This window comes from Zootoca vivipara, chromosome 2, assembly GCF_963506605.1.
Source record: "Zootoca vivipara chromosome 2, rZooViv1.1, whole genome shotgun sequence".
Taxonomy (NCBI): Eukaryota; Metazoa; Chordata; class Lepidosauria; order Squamata; family Lacertidae; genus Zootoca; species Zootoca vivipara.
Window position 1 is genome coordinate 73,337,999 of NC_083277.1, and position 18,255 is coordinate 73,356,253.

The 18,255-nt window shown below is 47.5% G+C and overlaps 1 protein-coding gene across 3 annotated transcripts in view; it reads right to left on the reverse strand.

Moving 5' to 3' along the window:
• The window catches only part of SFXN1 (sideroflexin 1), a 36,912-nt gene that overhangs the window by 7,731 nt on the left and 10,926 nt on the right, over positions 1 to 18,255 (reverse strand). For all 3 annotated transcript variants that reach the window (XM_035105317.2, XM_035105316.2, XM_060271700.1), the window contains exons 5-9: positions 9,446 to 9,521; positions 8,085 to 8,170; positions 7,226 to 7,353; positions 6,730 to 6,779; positions 260 to 309 (exon numbers count right to left, since the gene is read on the reverse strand). In XM_035105317.2, the coding sequence (XP_034961208.1) occupies positions 260 to 309; positions 6,730 to 6,779; positions 7,226 to 7,353; positions 8,085 to 8,170; positions 9,446 to 9,521 (390 nt within the window). The remainder of the gene's footprint in view (positions 1 to 259; positions 310 to 6,729; positions 6,780 to 7,225; positions 7,354 to 8,084; positions 8,171 to 9,445; positions 9,522 to 18,255) is intronic.

The window sequence follows — 18,255 nt, forward strand, 5'->3', positions numbered from 1 at the left end:
GGATGGGGGGTCATAGGCGGAGAGGGAAAGGATCATCCTATTCTTTCCACATGTTGTGATCTCAATAGCAATTGCCCCTCCCCACCATTGCTGGAATCAAAGAAAACACAAGATACACAGCCACACTGCACACACGAAGGGCAATGTGCAATTCCCCATTTAGGGTTCAAAACCAACATCTGCCACAGAAGGAAACATTGTTACGATAACCACAACCATATCCCCATGAATTCATTTTTTAAAATGTATTTTTACTCACCAGAAGCCAACTAAACCCACTTGAATGGGGGCACTCATCCACGGAAACCTCTGTGTTTTAAAAGAAATGTTTCATGATGAAATGAGATATTTCCTCTCACCACATATGTACTATTCAAGTTCTTGGGTCCAAAGCTTTTCAAATGCAAAATGGAGAAGGCATGCTTGAACACACACCTAACTACTGTGGGGTCTGCAAACATTCCCAACCCGCACACCCTGACTTTGCTGATTTGCTCATGTGTTCTTAGCAGCAGGGCAGATTTCTAAAAGTAGGGCAGTATTATAATATCAGGCACACAGAGGGTTTAAGGGGATGAAAACAATCCTTTCCTGCAATTAGATGAATTACTTTTGTAAAATTCCACTGAAAGCACTGCCATGGCTATAGGGAAAAGGCTTGGGCCTTCAAGTTATGAAAATGTTCATTTCTGTTATCCATTAAAATCCTGGGGTGGGTGCTTTAGAGGTATTGTTATATAGTTGTAGTAAAAATACACACATCAGGAAGTACTGGGAAATCACTGAGGCAACGTGAGCAATGTTAGGACTTTCTACAACACGTGATTCCCATGTTGCATTTGTTAAATACCCATGTTTCTCATATTATAAGACATGTCTTATATTTATTTTTTCCTCAAAAAAACACACTATGGCTTATTTTCAGGGGATGTCTTATATTTTTCCTCCTCCTCCTCCTGCCATGGCCGGTATTGCTGCTGTGCCTATCACTATGTCTTATTTTCGGGGTATGGCTTATATTCCTTGAATGCTTAAAAATCCTGCTATGGCTTATTTTATGGGTATGTCTTAAAATATGAGAAACAGGGTAATACAAAGGGATGAATTCCAATGTATATTTTAATGCTGCAATTCTTTTAAAAAGAAATTTGGTGCAGGTGCCACTTTAAGAGAAACTGGGGCAGGGGTTGCATCCTGGGGTATTTCTCTATAAGCAAGAGTCATACAACCCTACCCTCACTTTGGAAAAAAAAAACTTTTTAAAACTTCATAAAAACTGATAGACAAGCCTCCCCTTTCCCCATCATCAACTATTGTTCCTGTGTCAGTAAAGAACAGCTATGGATCTTTGGGAATTATTATAACATCTAAAAAAAACCAATGCATTGTTCTACAGCAGGCATCCCCAAACTTCTGCCCTCCAGATGTTTTGGACTACAATTCCCATCTTCCCCGACCACTGGTCCTGTTAGCTAGGGATCATGGGAGTTGTAGGCAAAAACATCTGGAGGTCCGCAGTTTGGGGATGCCTGTTCTACAGTATACAAATCATATGCACAGTTTATTGTCACATCATCAAGCAAAACTAATCTTGCAACAATTAATCATTTAAGGGATATTATAAAGATGCTGTGTTAAGACTTCTACCAGAAAGGAAATGCTAATGAAAGCCAACCACAGCAAGCTTCCTCTAGATTGGATTTGCTTCTCTTACTAAAAGCAATCATTCCCTTTCATATATGGTATCATAAACAGGATGAAGATGAAAAGTAAAATAGTTAATTGGTTAGAATTAGAGTGGGTGTGTGCAATTACGATTTTCAAGTAAAAAGCATTCCATAAACTGCTGTTGTATTAAGGATCAGAATGAAGTGTTAAATAGTTGGAAATAAGCAGCAAATGTGGAACTATAGATTTTGTCCTTTAGATATGAGGTAAAGAGGCAGGGAAAATATTCTGTGCATATTTACTCAAGTAAGACCAACAGCAGGTGGCGCTGTAGGTTAAACCACAGAGCCTAGGGCTTGCTGATCAGAAAGTCGGCGGTTCAAATCCCCGCGACAGGGTGAGCTGCTGTTGCTCGGTCCCAGCTCCCAGCAGTTTGAAAGCACGTCAAAGTGCAAGTAGATAAATAGGTACCACTCTGTCAGGAAGGTAAATGGCATTTCCGTGTGCTGCTCTGGTTCGCCAGAAGTGGCTTTGTCATGCTGGCCACATAACCTGGAAGCTGTACGCCGGCTCCCTTGGTCAATAATGCGAGATGAGTGCTGCAACCCCAGAGTCGGTCACGACTGGACCTAATGATCAGGGGTCCCTTTACCTTTACCTAAGACCCACTATGTTCACTGGGACTTACTCCTAGGTAACTAATGTAGATGAACAAGCCATTAGGATAGGAGTGACTATATTCATCAGATTAGACATATACAAGGACCTTTAACAATGCCTAAACGTATCACACTCACGGATGTGGACAACTAAAGTTACTGGGGCTTTATCTGTGCTGCAGGAATCCAAAGCCACAAAGTAGCTGCCTGTGACTCAGGTAGCCAAGGAACAAATGGTAGCTTTAAACTTCAAGGATGGTGCGGCATGTAATGATGCAGCACTTACATCTCTCTGGAAACTGAGCAGATGGCAGAACTCCAGCCAGCCAAAGGACTCCTATTTACTTCTTATTGCACCACAGTTTATGATCAACCAAACACCAGTAGATGCCACCCAATGGAATCATAACAAAAGGGCAGAGGACAGGAGAACTCTGCATTGGAGATGTTCTAACACTGAATGCAAGATGACACTGTATTTCTCAAAGCTGTTGTTCGGCAATAGTTCATTTTTTTGTATGATGAAGAGTTTTGTGAAGGAGTGTCTTGGACACAAGGGCAATCTAAAGTTTGTTTCAAGGTTGTTGTTACACAGAATTATGAGAAACAACAGCAGGCAGTCTCCTTTTCTAAGCATTTGCATTGGGGCTTATTGCACAAGTCAAGTCAGCTACCGTTTTCAGATAGAGCAGGTGCACAAAAACATTGCTCTATGCGGGAACAAGAAGAGCCACTAATCCTCAACAGACACATGGATGTTTAAATGTATTTCTCAGATACACGGGGTCGGCTTATACGGTACTAGCTGGAAACCTTAACTCAAGCCTGGTGAGCTTGTAGCACTTAGCCTCCCACAACTGTGAGAACTGGAGCATCTGTAAATGGGGGCCAAAATTACTCTGTCTTAAGACTCAGGTCTAACCAGGAACATTGGCACCTGCCTTTTAGCAAGTTGGATCATATTGCCTATGCCCTATGCTGATTGGTAGTGGCTTTCCTGGGCTCCAGACAGGAGTCTCTTCCAGTCTTCCAGCCCTACCTGAGTTTGCTGGAGATTGAACCTGGGACATTCTTCCTGAAAACAGACACTCTGCCGCTGAAATATGACCCCACCTCCTATTACTACCTTTAATGAGATAAAGTCAGCATGAAATGGCTTTTCTGCTTGTTCCTTCCTCTGTTCCCCAGCTGAGGACAAAAGCAAGTGCTGCCAGGCTGCTGCTCAAATTAAAATCACCATCTTTTCCTCAAACTTCCAGTGCTTAAAATGCCTGCCATGTTTGGGGCTCCTGTCATTTCTTTCTGCTATGCTGCACCCAACTCCTCATGCGCCATATTCACCACTGCTCTCAGGGGAACTGTCTGCTTTTATTTGGGGAGTCACATTTGGAAAGCTTCACCCATTTCCATGACTCAGCAAGGTTCATTACGGCTATATTTGAGGCATTATGTAGTGAAGAACAGCTAGGAGGACAGCCACCTGGAGCTAGAAACATGTAACAATCACAGCTGCCCCCCGCCCCGCTGGGCGCCATGCCCCCAGGGCACGCGCCATGCCCCTGCGGGCGGCACACCCAGGACGCGCACCTGCCCTGCCCCTGCCTGCTCTCCGCCCCCCCGGAGCCGCAGCATGAAGCTCCGCCACTGCTCCCTGTACGTTTCCAAGCACAATTCAAGGGATTGTGCTGACCTTTAAAGCTCTAAATGGCCTCGGCCCAGTATACCTGAAGGAGTGTCTCCACCCCCATCGTCCAGCTCCGAAGGCCTTCTGGCGGTTCCCTCACTGCGAGATGTGAGGTTGCAGGGAACCAGGCAGAGGGCCTTTTTGGTAGTGGCGCCCGCCCTGTGGAACACCCTCCCAGATAAACAACTACCTGACTTTTAGAAGACACCTGAAGGCAGCCCTGTTTAGAGAAGTTTTTAATGTTTGAAGTTTCCTTGTCTTTTTAATATTCTGTTGGGAGCTGACCAGAGTGGCTGGGGAAACTCAGCCAGATGGATGGGGTATAAATAATAAATTACTATTATTATTATTATTATTAGAAAGGAAGGCAGTGTTTCTGTGGCAGGATTCAAAGAAATGAAGACCTTCACACGATCCCTCTTCTCCTTCTCTTTGTCTGAGCCTTTAAAGATTTCTTTTTCTTAGGCTGAGTGAGCAAGAGCTATTATCTGGAATGGTGGGGAAATGCTAAAGCCTCTATGCATTAATAAAGCAGGTTGTAGATGGTGTCAGAGTAGTAATGAACTTTAAGCTGACATGCCGAAGCTGCTTTTTTTTATAAAAAAAAACAGAAGTGCAGTTCATTGCTCAATGGATCCAGGCCTGATCAATAGCAAGTCTTATAATTAACTAGCTGTAGAGCAATGATTCACCTGAGCTCACAGTCCAAGAGGCAGAGGGAGGGGGCGGGGAGGAGCAGGAAAACATAAAGGGAATCGTGATGGTGTCAAAGAACACTGAACAGTCACTGAAGGGCTCTTTCAGATGTGCTGATCTGAAAAAATTACAACATCTTCGTGTTGATTAAACTACATACACACCAATGGAGACTTTGCTTGACATACGGCATTCTCTTTTCATTAGCTGTTGCAAGAAATATCACTGAACCAACAGAAATGCTCTTCACAGTCAAATGCAAACAGTGTTAGCTCCAAAATGTGTAATATGCTTAAGCAAACATCCCTGCTCCTTCCAACATATTCAAGTCCCCCACTGGAATTCTACAGAGAATATTTCTTATTTGCTGATGGATGGGGATAAATACACTTACACATTATGTTTGCTTTAGCAGCCCAGAGGAATAGACAACATTTCCTTGTGCAACGCAGCACCCAATATGCTGGGGACCATGTGTGCTAGAATATACCTCAATACATTTGTGAAGTCCAGTGGATTTTAGCAAATAAATTGAACTGAGTGACTGACTCTTCAAACATGAAGCATTGAATTCCACATAACCTATTTCAGCTAACACTTCATATCTATCTAGGAGACTTGGATCTAACTCTTACTAAGTCACTAGGTAACGTCAGGCAAGTAGCTATCTCTCAGTGGGGATAATGATGGCCTATATAGCAGAACTGATATTTAATGAACTATGTCCCTAGAAAATTATTCTTACTTCAATGTTGCAAGAAAAAAATTATGGGAGGGATTCACTCACGAACCCTGTCAGCAGAAACTCTGTGCTTGCCCTAGGTGAGATTAAAATCTTACAATGACACTGAATTCCCCAACATATAGAATGTATGACATACAGAATGAGAGTCAGTGTGGTGTAGTGGTTAAAAGCGGTAGACTCGTAATCTGGGGAACCGGGTTCGCGTCTCCGCTGCTCCACATGCAGCTGCTGGGTGACCTTGGGCTAGTCACACTTCTCTCAAGTCTCTCAGCCCCACTCACCTCACAGAGTGTTTGTTGTGGGGGGGGGAGGGAAAGGAGAATGTTAGCCGCTTTGAGACTCCTTCGGGTAGTGATAAAGCGGGATATCAAATCCAAACTCTTCTTCTTCTTCTTCTTCTTCTTCTTCTTCTTATATGAAAGGAGCTGCTTCTCATGGAATTGCAAACGTCGGCAACAATGTGTGGTGCTGGTAATATTATTGATGTTTAGTCCATCAGCAAGAGCATAAGGAGCATGGAGGTCACTTTAACGATTGCTCCCTGTTGCCACTTCAAGTCACTTATATGCACAAAAATCTAAGAAAACCCCTGCTGAATCAGGCCAATGGCCCATCTAGTCCAGCATCCTGTTCTCTCACAGTGGTCAACCAGATGCCCCTGGAAAGCCTGCAAGCTGGACATGAGCGCAGGAGCATCTGCCCACCTTCGGTTCCCAGCAAGCAGTAGTCAGAGGCATACTGTATTTCAGGCAGGTGACTCCAGGCCACCACAAACCTCTCACTCTGCCCCAAATAAGCAAATTTGCAGCAGGATGGAAAAAGTCATCTGACTATGTAGGGAGCTGCCATGCACTACTCAATTTCCCCATGACAGCCATTGCCATATGGATCAATTTAAACTTAAAGCAGCTTCCACGTGACAGCATATTTCATGTACATCAGCTTCGAATTAGGTCCTTGCAGGAGATGTCATACATCTGAAAATAACCCTGACTTTTTAGCACACACGCTTTAATCAACATGTACCTCCTTGTTACAATTTATGAAAGCAATGGTGTGGATCTAATTTACACAACTGAATGAAGAGCTTACACACACACACACACCTGTTTTATTCACAAACAAAAATGTTCCCCAGAGCAGGACAGGGAATAACAGCCAATTTTCTTCTCTTTTTCTTTTTATTGCTCTGTGAACGGCTATTTCATTAAAACGGATCTCTTAATTGTACTGTCTGTAAGAAGAAAATTAATATATCTTCAGGAGCTTAGGCTTACCTTTAAAAATGCCTTCTTTTCCAAAGAATTCATTATGAATGGGGGAATGGCTAGAAAAACAAAGAATGGAATGCTTAAACTTTGGCAAACTATGTATACAGAGCAGTTTCAAATAACAGGTATGCTCCAATGAGTTTACTGGTAATGTATAGCTTTCCTGAGGCACTCTATTAATATGCATAAATAAATTAGCAATGAATGGAGATGAAAAAGGGTTATAAATAGATGATGGAGAATGTGCACATGAAATTTCACAAGAGATACAATTAATTAAAAAAAGATATTAAAGAATATTGGATGGTCAGCTAGAGCAATGGCTACAATATCAATAGTGCATTGGAGATACATTGTAAAATTAAATAAAACTCTGCCATGTTTCTCTACAAGATCTTTTATGTGTGAGCCGTTAGCTCTTCAAATCTAATGTACTGAAGCCAAAGTTCTTAGAAGAGCATGATTTCATTCACTACTTATGCTTAGCTGAAGGTGAACTAACCCATGCCAGGAGCAGCCATAAGGATCCTTGAGATAACCACCTGCACAATGGCCTGTTGGGCAGCTTTGGACGATTCACCCAATCGGTTTCCATTTTCGTCTGTAATGGGAATACCATACTTTAGTTCCCTGTTGGGTTTAAAAGAAAAGAAAAGAAAAAAGCTGAACAATTGTGAAAGGTTATTCTTTAAGGGCACTATATGCTCAAATTGTTTATGTTCCTAAAGTCATGTTCCAGAACATTTGTTAATCATTTGTAAACTTCAACAAGAGCCCTACTTTGTTTTTCATTACATTCATAAGAGCTGGTTTGCACATGATGCTCAAGAAATGCCAAGGCTAAGTGCAAATGCTAGAGATTGGATTGTGGCCACTGTGCTCCTCTCCCAGTCCTCCTCCTGTTGTACCACTGAAAGCTAAGCCATGGGTTGGTTTAGCACAGGGTGGGGGATCTTTGCTGGCTGGTGGGCCAGATCTCTATCTCCCCCACCCCTGCCTGGCCAAAGTGTGAGTGACCATCCTGGATTCAAGGAACAACTTGGGAGTTTTAAGCTCTTGATTGCTCCTTTGAAGTCATGCCCTTACCTGCTCCACACCTGCTGTCACGACATCAGGTGTGGGGTGCGTGGGTGTGGCTTCCTGAAAGTGGCTTGCTCTGCAGGCTGGACTCTGCAGCGGGCACATCCAATTTCAGCCAAAGCTGGAGAAGAATTCAGGACCATTTAAAGCTTGTGCCAGCTTTGAAATGGGCTTTAATGAGCCTCTGAATTTCTTTTCAGACTCTGGCTTGGAACAAATTTTGCAACATCCCTACTAAAGCCAACAGGTGCTCTGTGGCACATGCTAGATTTTTATCTTACCTTTGCCTCATTAATGGGATATTAATGCAGTTAGCAGCAGCTACAGCAGCAAAAGGAACAAAACGTCCTATAAGAGGTGAGACATGCTGTGAAAAAAGAAATAAGAGTTACCTGAAGATGGACAAACCCCACCAATCCTCAGCCACTCTAAAATATCATCTTAAGTACTGTTTTGTGAAAAGCTGATCTTAAGAATCTATGCAAACACATCAGAGAATATATGTGCCTGAAGCTAGAATCTTTTGAGAACACTGGTACAGCTTGTACCTTTAAAAAATGAGAGTGGCTTCTCAACTGTATTACAGTGACATTAAAATATTTTAGAACAGAAATATTGAGTTATAATCATTCCCAGAAATCAGGCTAAGTTTTTGGTGAAATGCCATTTAGGGAAGCTATATGATCATTATTATTTTTAAACCCCTCTATCTTTCTCTTTGAAAAATAGTTGCAATCATTCTGAGACAGCTTTTTGAAGTGTAGCCATCTTAGAGTATGTCAGCAAACTCAGCATGGTGTCTCATGGTTTCTTGAAGATTTATTGCAGCAGAAGCTTTTCCAGGCAAGATCCTACTTCATCAGATGCACGAAATGGACAGTGAAGATATGCACACGTTAAATGCTTTGGGGTTGGAGATAAAAATGACCTTTAAACACCTCTTTAAAATGTATTCCAAAGCTTTATTTCTGTTTTGTTCTGCACATCACTCAGTTTTTATTTGTGATATACAATCACATTTTGCTTTTATCTAGATTTTAGGAAAATGTAATATTTGTATTAGTTAATGTTGTTTCATTGTTTCTATGTAAACTGCTTAGATTTTTTATTATACAAGCAGTATGAACTATTTATAAAGAAATCTAACGTGGATTTCATGCAGGAATCAGAAACAGCACCTTATCTGAATATCAGTTGCAAGAGACCTTGCCCTAGAAACTGAGACTATATTTTCATTGAGGTGGTAAATCCAAGCCTGAACTCACATAACTGAATACTCTTCCATATAAAAATGTTGTTGTACAAAGAAAGCTGGAGGTTCCAGAAAATGGTAGGGGAAATGCTAGGCTAGAACACTTCTCCCTGACATCTAATTTCTGTGTGCTGACATATTCAAAGCTATAGAAATGAATCAGTACTGAACTGAAGCAAACAGGATTCATTCACAAGAGACTGATAAACTCCCGGATGAAAAGATTAAGTGGGCTCCTGAATATGCAAGGTCATGTCACAATAAATGCATTTGCGTTTAAGGTGCCAGAAAACCCTTGTTACTCTTCATGCGTATGGAAATCATTAACTAAAAGTTTCCACAACAATCAAAACTCTTTCTCAAAGCAAAAAGGAGGAAATGATTAAATACCTTTGTTAGTGCATTAAGTCCTAGAGCGGTTGCAACAGCACCTGTGGTGGCAGAAACATAGGCTGTTCCCAGCTGGCTAAAACAAAAATAAGAACGTTTGTGTGTGCACAATGGCTGTATATGTTACACCGCACATGTTCCAATTATGTAAGCGCAACTGGCATGGTAATGTAACATGTTTTTCTGGCTGAAAGACAAAACCGCACCGGAATATAATGTCGGGGCATCTAGTGGGGTTACAAACTTTCCCTTTCCCATTTAAGTGGCTGGCTCCTAAGTGATCTATATGTTCTATATCCACAGTTGGGAGGTGGTATGCCTCAGAATGCCTGTTACTGGGTATCACTATTGCGCTCAGGTTCCAGCTTCTGGCTTCCCATAGGCATCTGGTTAGCCACTGTGAGAACAGGATGCTGGACTAGATGGGCCTCTGACCCGATCCAGCAGGACTTCTATGTTCTTGGCTACTGAAATGAAAGTTGGGTGGTGTACACCTGAACTCTGATGAAGGACTCAGGGGAAGCATCGTGCTTAGACTGAAGGCTGAGATATTATAGCTGAGTGGTAGAGCATGTGGTTTTTGTGTGCAACACATCCTAATCTCATTCCTTGGTATATTCCGCTTAAAAGATCTCACTCGGAGACGCACTGTCAGTCATGCCATATGCCAGACAGGCTAATGGGCTGACAATATAAAGCTGCCTCATATGTTTGACAGTTCACTATTTGGAAGCATGATAGAATATCTAGTGGGTTGGGGCTTCAGATATACTTGTAGACTCTTCCTCTGCAGAATGAGCCATGGCTTTCTTTTTGCAGCTATTTCCTCTGCCAACTATACTATATGGTGAGCTATGCCAGTCCATTTATCAGAGAGCAGGGGGTGGTGGTGCAAGAGCATGGATAGACTGTCCTTTTCATGAAGGAGAAAAGATACAATGGGTCCTGGCTTGACCCTTAACAAAAGTCTAACAATGTTCATCATCTCAGCCCCCAAACAGGGTCTCCCCCCCCACTCGGGTCTAATGCCATCATAAACTGTCAAGGAGACTGAGAAACCTTGAGCCATCTTCACCAGAGGTAGATAGATCACCTCAGAATATATTGGGAAGTAATTCACTTCATTTCTTACATTTATATCCAGCTCAGCACCACCTACACAAGGCTCTCAAATGCTCTCCCAACCAGGTAGTGATCAGACCCAGAGCTTCAAAAAAGTTGCTTCGCTGTGTGCCTTTACACTTGGATACTAGTCAGAAACTGGTTATACCAAAAGCAGCTGGAAGGATAAAGAGCGGGGGGGGGACCTCAGGGCCCCTGGATATTGTCGGACTCCCACCAGCTCCAGCCAGCATGGCCAAGGATCAGAGACAAAGGAAACCGCAGTCTAACAACATGTAGAGGGCTTCATGTTCCTCAGCTCTGATGCAAAGACAGGCATCCCCAAACTGCGGCCCTCCAGATGTTTTGGCCTACAACTCCCATGATCCCTAGCTAACAGGACCAGTGGTTGGGGAAGATGGGAATTGTAGCCCAAAACATTTGGAGGGGCGAAGTTTGGGGGTGCCTGTGCAAAGACTTCCTAGCATGTAATTATGGTATATCTGTCTGTCTGTCTGTCTCTCTCTCTCTCTCACACACACACAACCCCGAGTGTGCAAGCTTAGGATGTCAAGCAGCACTGAGTGGCTGTACTGTGACCACCTGTATCCTACTGGCAGTTCTGCTCCTACATTCAAGAACACCACATTCACTCTACTCTTGTCACATCTGGGCAACATCTTTTGGTCTTCTACCTCAACGTTTCCCAGATGTGCTCGACCAGATGAATAATTCTCGAGACATTTAAAAGACCCCACCAGAACCAGAAAACTTCATGGACTATAGAGGTGAAGCACACATGCCCCTTTTGAAATGCTCTGATCCCACACCAGCTGCAATCCATAGTCGATGTCTAGAATGCATTAGTAGCCTAATTTAGTCATTCAAATTATGCAGATATGACCTTGGGTGATTATCTACATGCAAATAACTTGTTTTTAGTGCCAGAGAGAAGTAACTAGGCAGTCATGCATCTAGTGATGTCTCACATATATTACTGAGGTGGTGTACGCGAAGTGCTTGGAATGCTCTCTATATGCATGTTACATATTAATGTTATTAAATTAGCATCACTTCGATTTCCCCATTAGAGTTTACCTTGTGCTTACATGTCGTCACGTCAAGCCAGTCTATGAAAAACCACATCGCAAATTTAATAATAATCCAAACTAGGCAATCTGGGATCCATTATTATTATTACAGCTGCTGGCAGCCATTCAGAAGAACCAGGGGTCCTCTCTTGCCTTGGGCATGCATTCCTCAGAACAGGGCAGAAATACAGGGCTGTTTCAAATATGCAGGGCCTGGCTGCGGCTCAAAAACTAAACCTTGCTGCTGGCTCCACAACCAATTACCATACTCATCCCAAGCTTTAGGGAAGATGATTTAGGGCAGGGACAACTAGCTCCCACGGTTTGGGGGGGCTAACCATTTATTTCTGGTTGGGCAAGGCCCCGTCAATTTGAAGGCTGCTATTAAAATTGGGGGAAAGCGCTAACATAGACCCAGTGCTGGGATGGGCATAGCCCATCACTGTGAGGGAGATGCAAGCAGTCTCCTCCCCAGTCATCAGACTGATCGTTTTAGGAGTGCAGAGAGGGAGATAACCACACCCTCTCCAGTGATCACAGATAAGATGAGTAGGGGAGAGTGTGTGCTTTTGAACATGTTGGACTGTGTGTGTCCTGTGTGCGCGCATGTGAGAATGTGGGCTGGTCACACACACTGTTGGTACGTGGTCCATGAGAGGTTGGCCAAGGGTGAACCAGGCTTCTTTTCGGGGGGGGGGCAGCAAAACAAGTTAGCTACCCCTGCTTTACTGATTGGTCACTCCATCAGTCTTGTGAGGTGTATTGGCTTTCATCAAAGATAACGCTGCCTGCATATCACATTACACGGATGTGAGGGACAGGGGATATCGCGAAGTCCCTCCCCTCCTGAGTTCAAGCCCGTCCCCGAGCAAAGGGGAAAGCAGGGAGAGTTCCGATTCCAGTGGGGAAGCAGGAAGTCGTGTCCGAGGCTCAGGCAAGGTAGAGGAGCCAGGGTCCCAGGTGGGACAGGAAGGGGCAAGCAAGGGGGGGAGACCCATCCCTCCAACTCCAGAATTACGCAGGAAGAGGAGGGGCAAGAGGATGGGTCTGCCAAAGCTTTTGTGTTGGAGAAAGACGCGCCAAAAGCCATTAGGAGGTTCTGAAACCGACTGACAACATCGCTCCGTGTAAATAGCAATGACTTGAGCACTGTAAATACGCAGCACCAATAAAAGAATAAAATGCAGAGCCGCGTAGCGTCGTTACTCTGAAGTAGTCCACTCCGGCCACTGTGACAGCAACCTCCTAATCATTTTTGGGCTACTTCGGAGTTGCCGGGATGAGCGTGTCCGAGGCGGAGAAGTGGCGGCAGATCGCTGAGCAAGCCCAGCTAGAACTGCAACAGCTGTCGCTGCAGGCGCAGGGAGAATTGAAGGCAGCTAAAGAGGAGACTAAGAAGGTCCAGGACGACCGGCTACAACTTGCGGAACAGGTGAGAGAGCTCCAGGAAAAAGAGCAGCATTTAAGGGCGGTGGCGGTAGACCTCCAAAACAAGCTGGATGCAGAGAAAAACAAGGCGGGAGGGGCTCCCCAAGTCCAAGTGCTGCCAGGAAGGAGAGCAGGGACCCTTGTAAGCAAGTTCAATGGAGACCCGAAGGAGTTTCAGGGCTTTGAGACTGAGATCGTGTATGCTCTTGAGCTGCACCAGAATGAGTTCCCCGATGATGAGCACAGAGTAGCGTTTATTGTGGAACATCTCACCGGAGCAGCCAGGGAGTGGCTAAGACCATTAATCGCAACCAAGAATCCTTGCATGAAAAATGTCCAACAATTTCTAGAAGGTTTGAGGACGATGTATTCGTCCGATAGTCATTTGGACCAGACTAAGGAGGAACTGCATAATTTACGCCAAGGAAATATGACAGTTCGCGCATATTGGGCGAAATTCACCATGCTGGTGCACAGACTGGGGTGGGTTTTGGATTCGCCTCCCATGCAAGCTGCGTTTTACTTGGGTTTGAGCGAGGAGGTGAAGGATGAACTCTCGAGAGGTCCAAAGCCCAGTACTATGGATCAGCTGAGCAAAGCAGCTCTGGCGGTGGGGGTGAGGCAGGAATCCCGGTGGAACGACAAGCAAGCGACGCGCGCAAAGCGGGCTTGGTTCCCACGGTCGCAGGAGAAGCCACTCCCTCAACAACCCTTTCAGGCCACGCCTGGAGCCAGCCAGGACCAGGAGCCCATGCAGATTGATAGCGCGCGCGCGCGGGCTTTTCAAACCCCAGCGGCGCCAAGACGCAAGGAGGGAAGGGGCGGGAATTGCTTTCTCTGCAACTCACCCCAGCATCTCGTCAGAGACTGCCCACATCGCAGGGAGTGGCAAGGAAAGGCGGGAAAGGTGGTGCCCTCCCCCACTGACGCAGCACCACAGCAGGGAAACGGGAAAGCCTGGCTGCAGGAGACAAGGGGCAGCAGCCAGGCACAGTCAGCAGACAACAGCCCCAGCCCGCCCACCCGCACAGAGAGGTGCAGAGCCAGCCCACCCCTCCCAGAGCAGGAGTGGTTCTAGAAGTGACGCTAACGCTCCCAAATGGCTATCCCCTGACGGTCCTCGCCTTAATTGACAGTGGGGCGTCCGCCAACTTCTTCTCGAGAAGCTTTGCAGAAGAGCACCAAATCCAGCTTTTGCAGTTGGATTTTCCTCTGCACGTAGCAACCATTGACGGCAGGGAGCTGCTGGGAGGGGCCATCACACATCAAACCCCCCCCATGAGAATGACGGTGGGAAGGCACTCAGAGACACTGGCGTTCAACGTCACCACCATCTCAGACCCCCCCATCGTCTTGGGCATGAGCTGGCTGGCGCGCCACGACCCCTCCATCAGTTGGCACCAGAGGTGCATCACGTTTGGGTCAGACTTTTGTCTGGAACATTGCATGCAGCACCAACCAGGGGAGGGGCCTCCGATAGCCACGGTGGCCACCATGCATATCAAAGGGGGTGAGGCAATACCCAAGCAGTACTGGGACCTGCAGGAGGTCTTCAGCGAAGCGGAGTCCGACCACCTACCCCCGCACAGGCCTTTTGACTGCCAGATCAACCTGGTGCCAGGGGCGACGATACCCCCAGCCAAGCTGTACGCCATGTCAGACCAGGAGCTGGAGGATCTGCGCGCTTTCATCGACAAGAACCTCAAGCGGGGGTTCATAAGGGAAAGCAAGGCAGCAGGGGGCAGCCCGGTCTTCTGGGTGGACAAGAAAGACACGCAACAGCGCCGTCTTGTGGTGGACTTTAGACGGCTGAATTCGGTGACAGAGCCCGTGGCTTTCCCCATGCCCAGAGTGGATGATCTCCTGACAGCGGCACGCAGGGGCAAGATTTTCACCAAGCTGGACCTAAGGGGGGCGTACAACTTGATCAGGATCCGGGAAGGAGATGAATGGAAAACCACGATGTTCACGCCTCTGGGCTCTTTTGAATATCTGGTGATGCCCTTCGGTTTGCAAGGGGGCTCAGCATGCTTCCAGGCCTTCATGCACCACGTCCTGGGGTCCCTCCTCTTCAGGAAATGCTTGGTCTTCCTAGATGACATCCTTATCTACTCGAATGACCCAGTGCAGCATGTGAAAGATGTCAGAGAGGTGTTGCAACGCCTGAAGGAGAACCACCTGTATGTGAAGCTGGAGAAGTGCAAGTTTCACACCAAAGAGGTGGACTTCCTGGGCTACAAGCTGTCAGACAAGGGGCTGGCGATGGACAAGGACAAGGTGCAGGCCATCCTGGACTGGCACAGCCCCAGGACTCGCAAAGATGCCCAACGCCTACTGGGCTTCGCTAACTTCTACAGGAAGTTCATCAAGAACTTCTCTCGCGTTACGGCTCCCATCACGGACTGCCTGAGAGGCAAGCAGAAGTTCAAGTGGACACCAGAGGCGCAAGCAGCGTTCGAAAGCCTCAAGAGAGTGTTCGCCTCAGACCAAAACCTGTTCCATGTGGTGCAGGACGCGCCCCTACGCATTGAGACAGATGCTTCTGAAAAAGCTGTGGGCGCAATTTTGTTGCAACTGGACGCCAACAGGGAGTGGAGACCCTGTGCCTTCTTCTCCAGGAAGCTGACACAGCCTGAACGCAACTACACAGTGTTTGATAGGGAACTTCTTGCGATCTACGCTGCGTTCCAGCACTGGCGACACTTCCTGGTGGGCGCGAAGCACCCCATCCAGGTGTGCACAGACCACAAGAACCTGGAGTTCTGGAGAACTGCCAGGGTGCTCAACCAGCGGCAGATACGGTGGGCAGAGTTCTTCTCGAACTTCAACTTCTCCATCCACTACATCCCGGGGGAGCAGAATGTCAGGGCGGATGCCCTCTCCCGCAAGCCAGAGTACATGGAGGAGGAGGCGCCACCAGCCCCAAGGCACATTTTCCCCCCGTCGGCATGGTCCTGCGGAGCAGCTGTGGTGAGCGAGGCAGAACTCACAGCACTGACGGCAGCGGATGAATTTGCCAACCGCATCTTCAGAGAACTGAGAGGGGGGAGGGAGCAGGCAAAAGACTTTGCAGAACGCAGAGGGCTGCTTTTCTACAAGGGTGCGCTGTACCTACCCACCACCCAGCTTCGACGTACGGTCCTCAAGCAGATGCACGACAACCCTACAGCGGGGCATTTTGGAAGGGACAAGACCACTCACCTAGTCATGAGACACTTCTGGTGGCCAGGGGTGCGGGAAGATGTTCGAGACTATGTAAGGGGCTGTACCACCTGCCAGCGGGCGAAGGTGGTCAGAGCAGCGCCACCAGGGTTGCTGGAGCCCTTAGCCACACCACACAGGCAGTGGGAAGTGGTGTCCATGGTCTTCATCACAGATCTGCCTTCGTCCAGGGGTAAGACTGCAGTGTTGGTGGTGGTGGACCTTATGTCCAAAATGTGTCACTTTATACCGTGTGCCAGGGCAGTCTCGGCAGAAGAGACAGCCAAACTGTTTGTTGATCACATTTTCAGACTGCATGGATTACCTTTAAGGGTTATTTCGGATCGTGGCCGCCAATTTGTTTCCAGGTTCTGGCGGCGGCTCATGAACCTCCTGCAGGTGGAGGTCAGCTTGTCGACGGCTAGACACCCGCAGACCAACGGACAAGCGGAGAGGGTCAACGCCATTCTGCAGCAGTACCTGAGATGCTACGTCAGCCAGCGGCAAACGGACTGGGTGGATCGCTTGCCACTAGCAGAATTTGCCTACAACAATGCAGTGCACGTCTCCACAGGGGTGTCGCCCTTTAAGGCCAATTACGGGCGCGACCTCAGATCTTTCCCAGAGAGGGAGAGGGAGGAGGAGGAGGAGGAGGGCCCACAGGCTGAGGATTGGGCAGAGGAACTGGAGACGGTGCACCAGCAGCTCAGAGAACACTTGGAGAGGGCCAAGGAAGCGTACAAAAAGGGGGCAGATCGCCACAGGCGACAAGGGGAGGTCATCAGGGTGGGGGACAAGGTGTGGTTGTCCTCGGAGGGCCTTCCCACCAGAGGGAGGTGCAAAAAGCTGGCACCCAAAAGGCTGGGCCCCTTCACGGTCACGCAACAGGTAAACCCGGTGGCATACAGGCTGGCACTGCCAGAGGACATGAGGGTGCATCCAGTGTTTCATAGATCGCTGCTGTCGCCGTACAGGGAAAGCAGCAGGCTCCGAGACAGCGAACAAACCCCCGAGGGAGGGGGGGAGAGGGAAGGCAGGGAGCAACTCAATGAGGCCACGGCCATCCTGGATTCAAGGTGGGGGGTGGGGGGACTGGAGTACCTCATGGCATGGGAGGATGCTCCACCGTCCCAGAATGAATGGGTCCCAGCCACTCAGATACAGGAGGAATTCTTGGTGGAAGAATTTCACGCCCTCTTTCCCCACAGACCCAAGCCCTGGCACATGGAAAGGGAGGGGGAGGAGGAGGAGGCACGGGAGAGCAGCTCACCATGGCGCTGGGAAGCGGAGTTTGAGGAACCAGAGGATGAGGTATGGGTGTCACCGAGATCCACCCAGTCAGAGGTAGGAGCAGATTGGCAGAACGTTTTTACCCCCACCAGCTCTGACGCCACGGACTTTTTGGGATTCCCGTCCGCCCAGGCGGAAGGGGGGGGCTCGCAGGACTGGGGGGAGGTATTCACACCAACGGGCTCGGAGAGCACTGAGTTCTTAGGCTTCCAGTCGTCACCGACACATGGGGGGGGCCTGGGGAGGGGTGAAGGAGAGCTTGGGAGGGGGGTGGATGTGAGGGACAGGGGATATCGCGAAGTCCCTCCCCTCCTGAGTTCAAGCCCGTCCCCGAGCAAAGGGGAAAGCAGGGAGAGTTCCGATTCCAGTGGGGAAGCAGGAAGTCGTGTCCGAGGCTCAGGCAAGGTAGAGGAGCCAGGGTCCCAGGTGGGACAGGAAGGGGCAAGCAAGGGGGGGAGACCCATCCCTCCAACTCCAGAATTACGCAGGAAGAGGAGGGGCAAGAGGATGGGTCTGCCAAAGCTTTTGTGTTGGAGAAAGACGCGCCAAAAGCCATTAGGAGGTTCTGAAACCGACTGACAACATCGCTCCGTGTAAATAGCAATGACTTGAGCACTGTAAATACGCAGCACCAATAAAAGAATAAAATGCAGAGCCGCGTAGCGTCGTTACTCTGAAGTAGTCCACTCCGGCCACTGT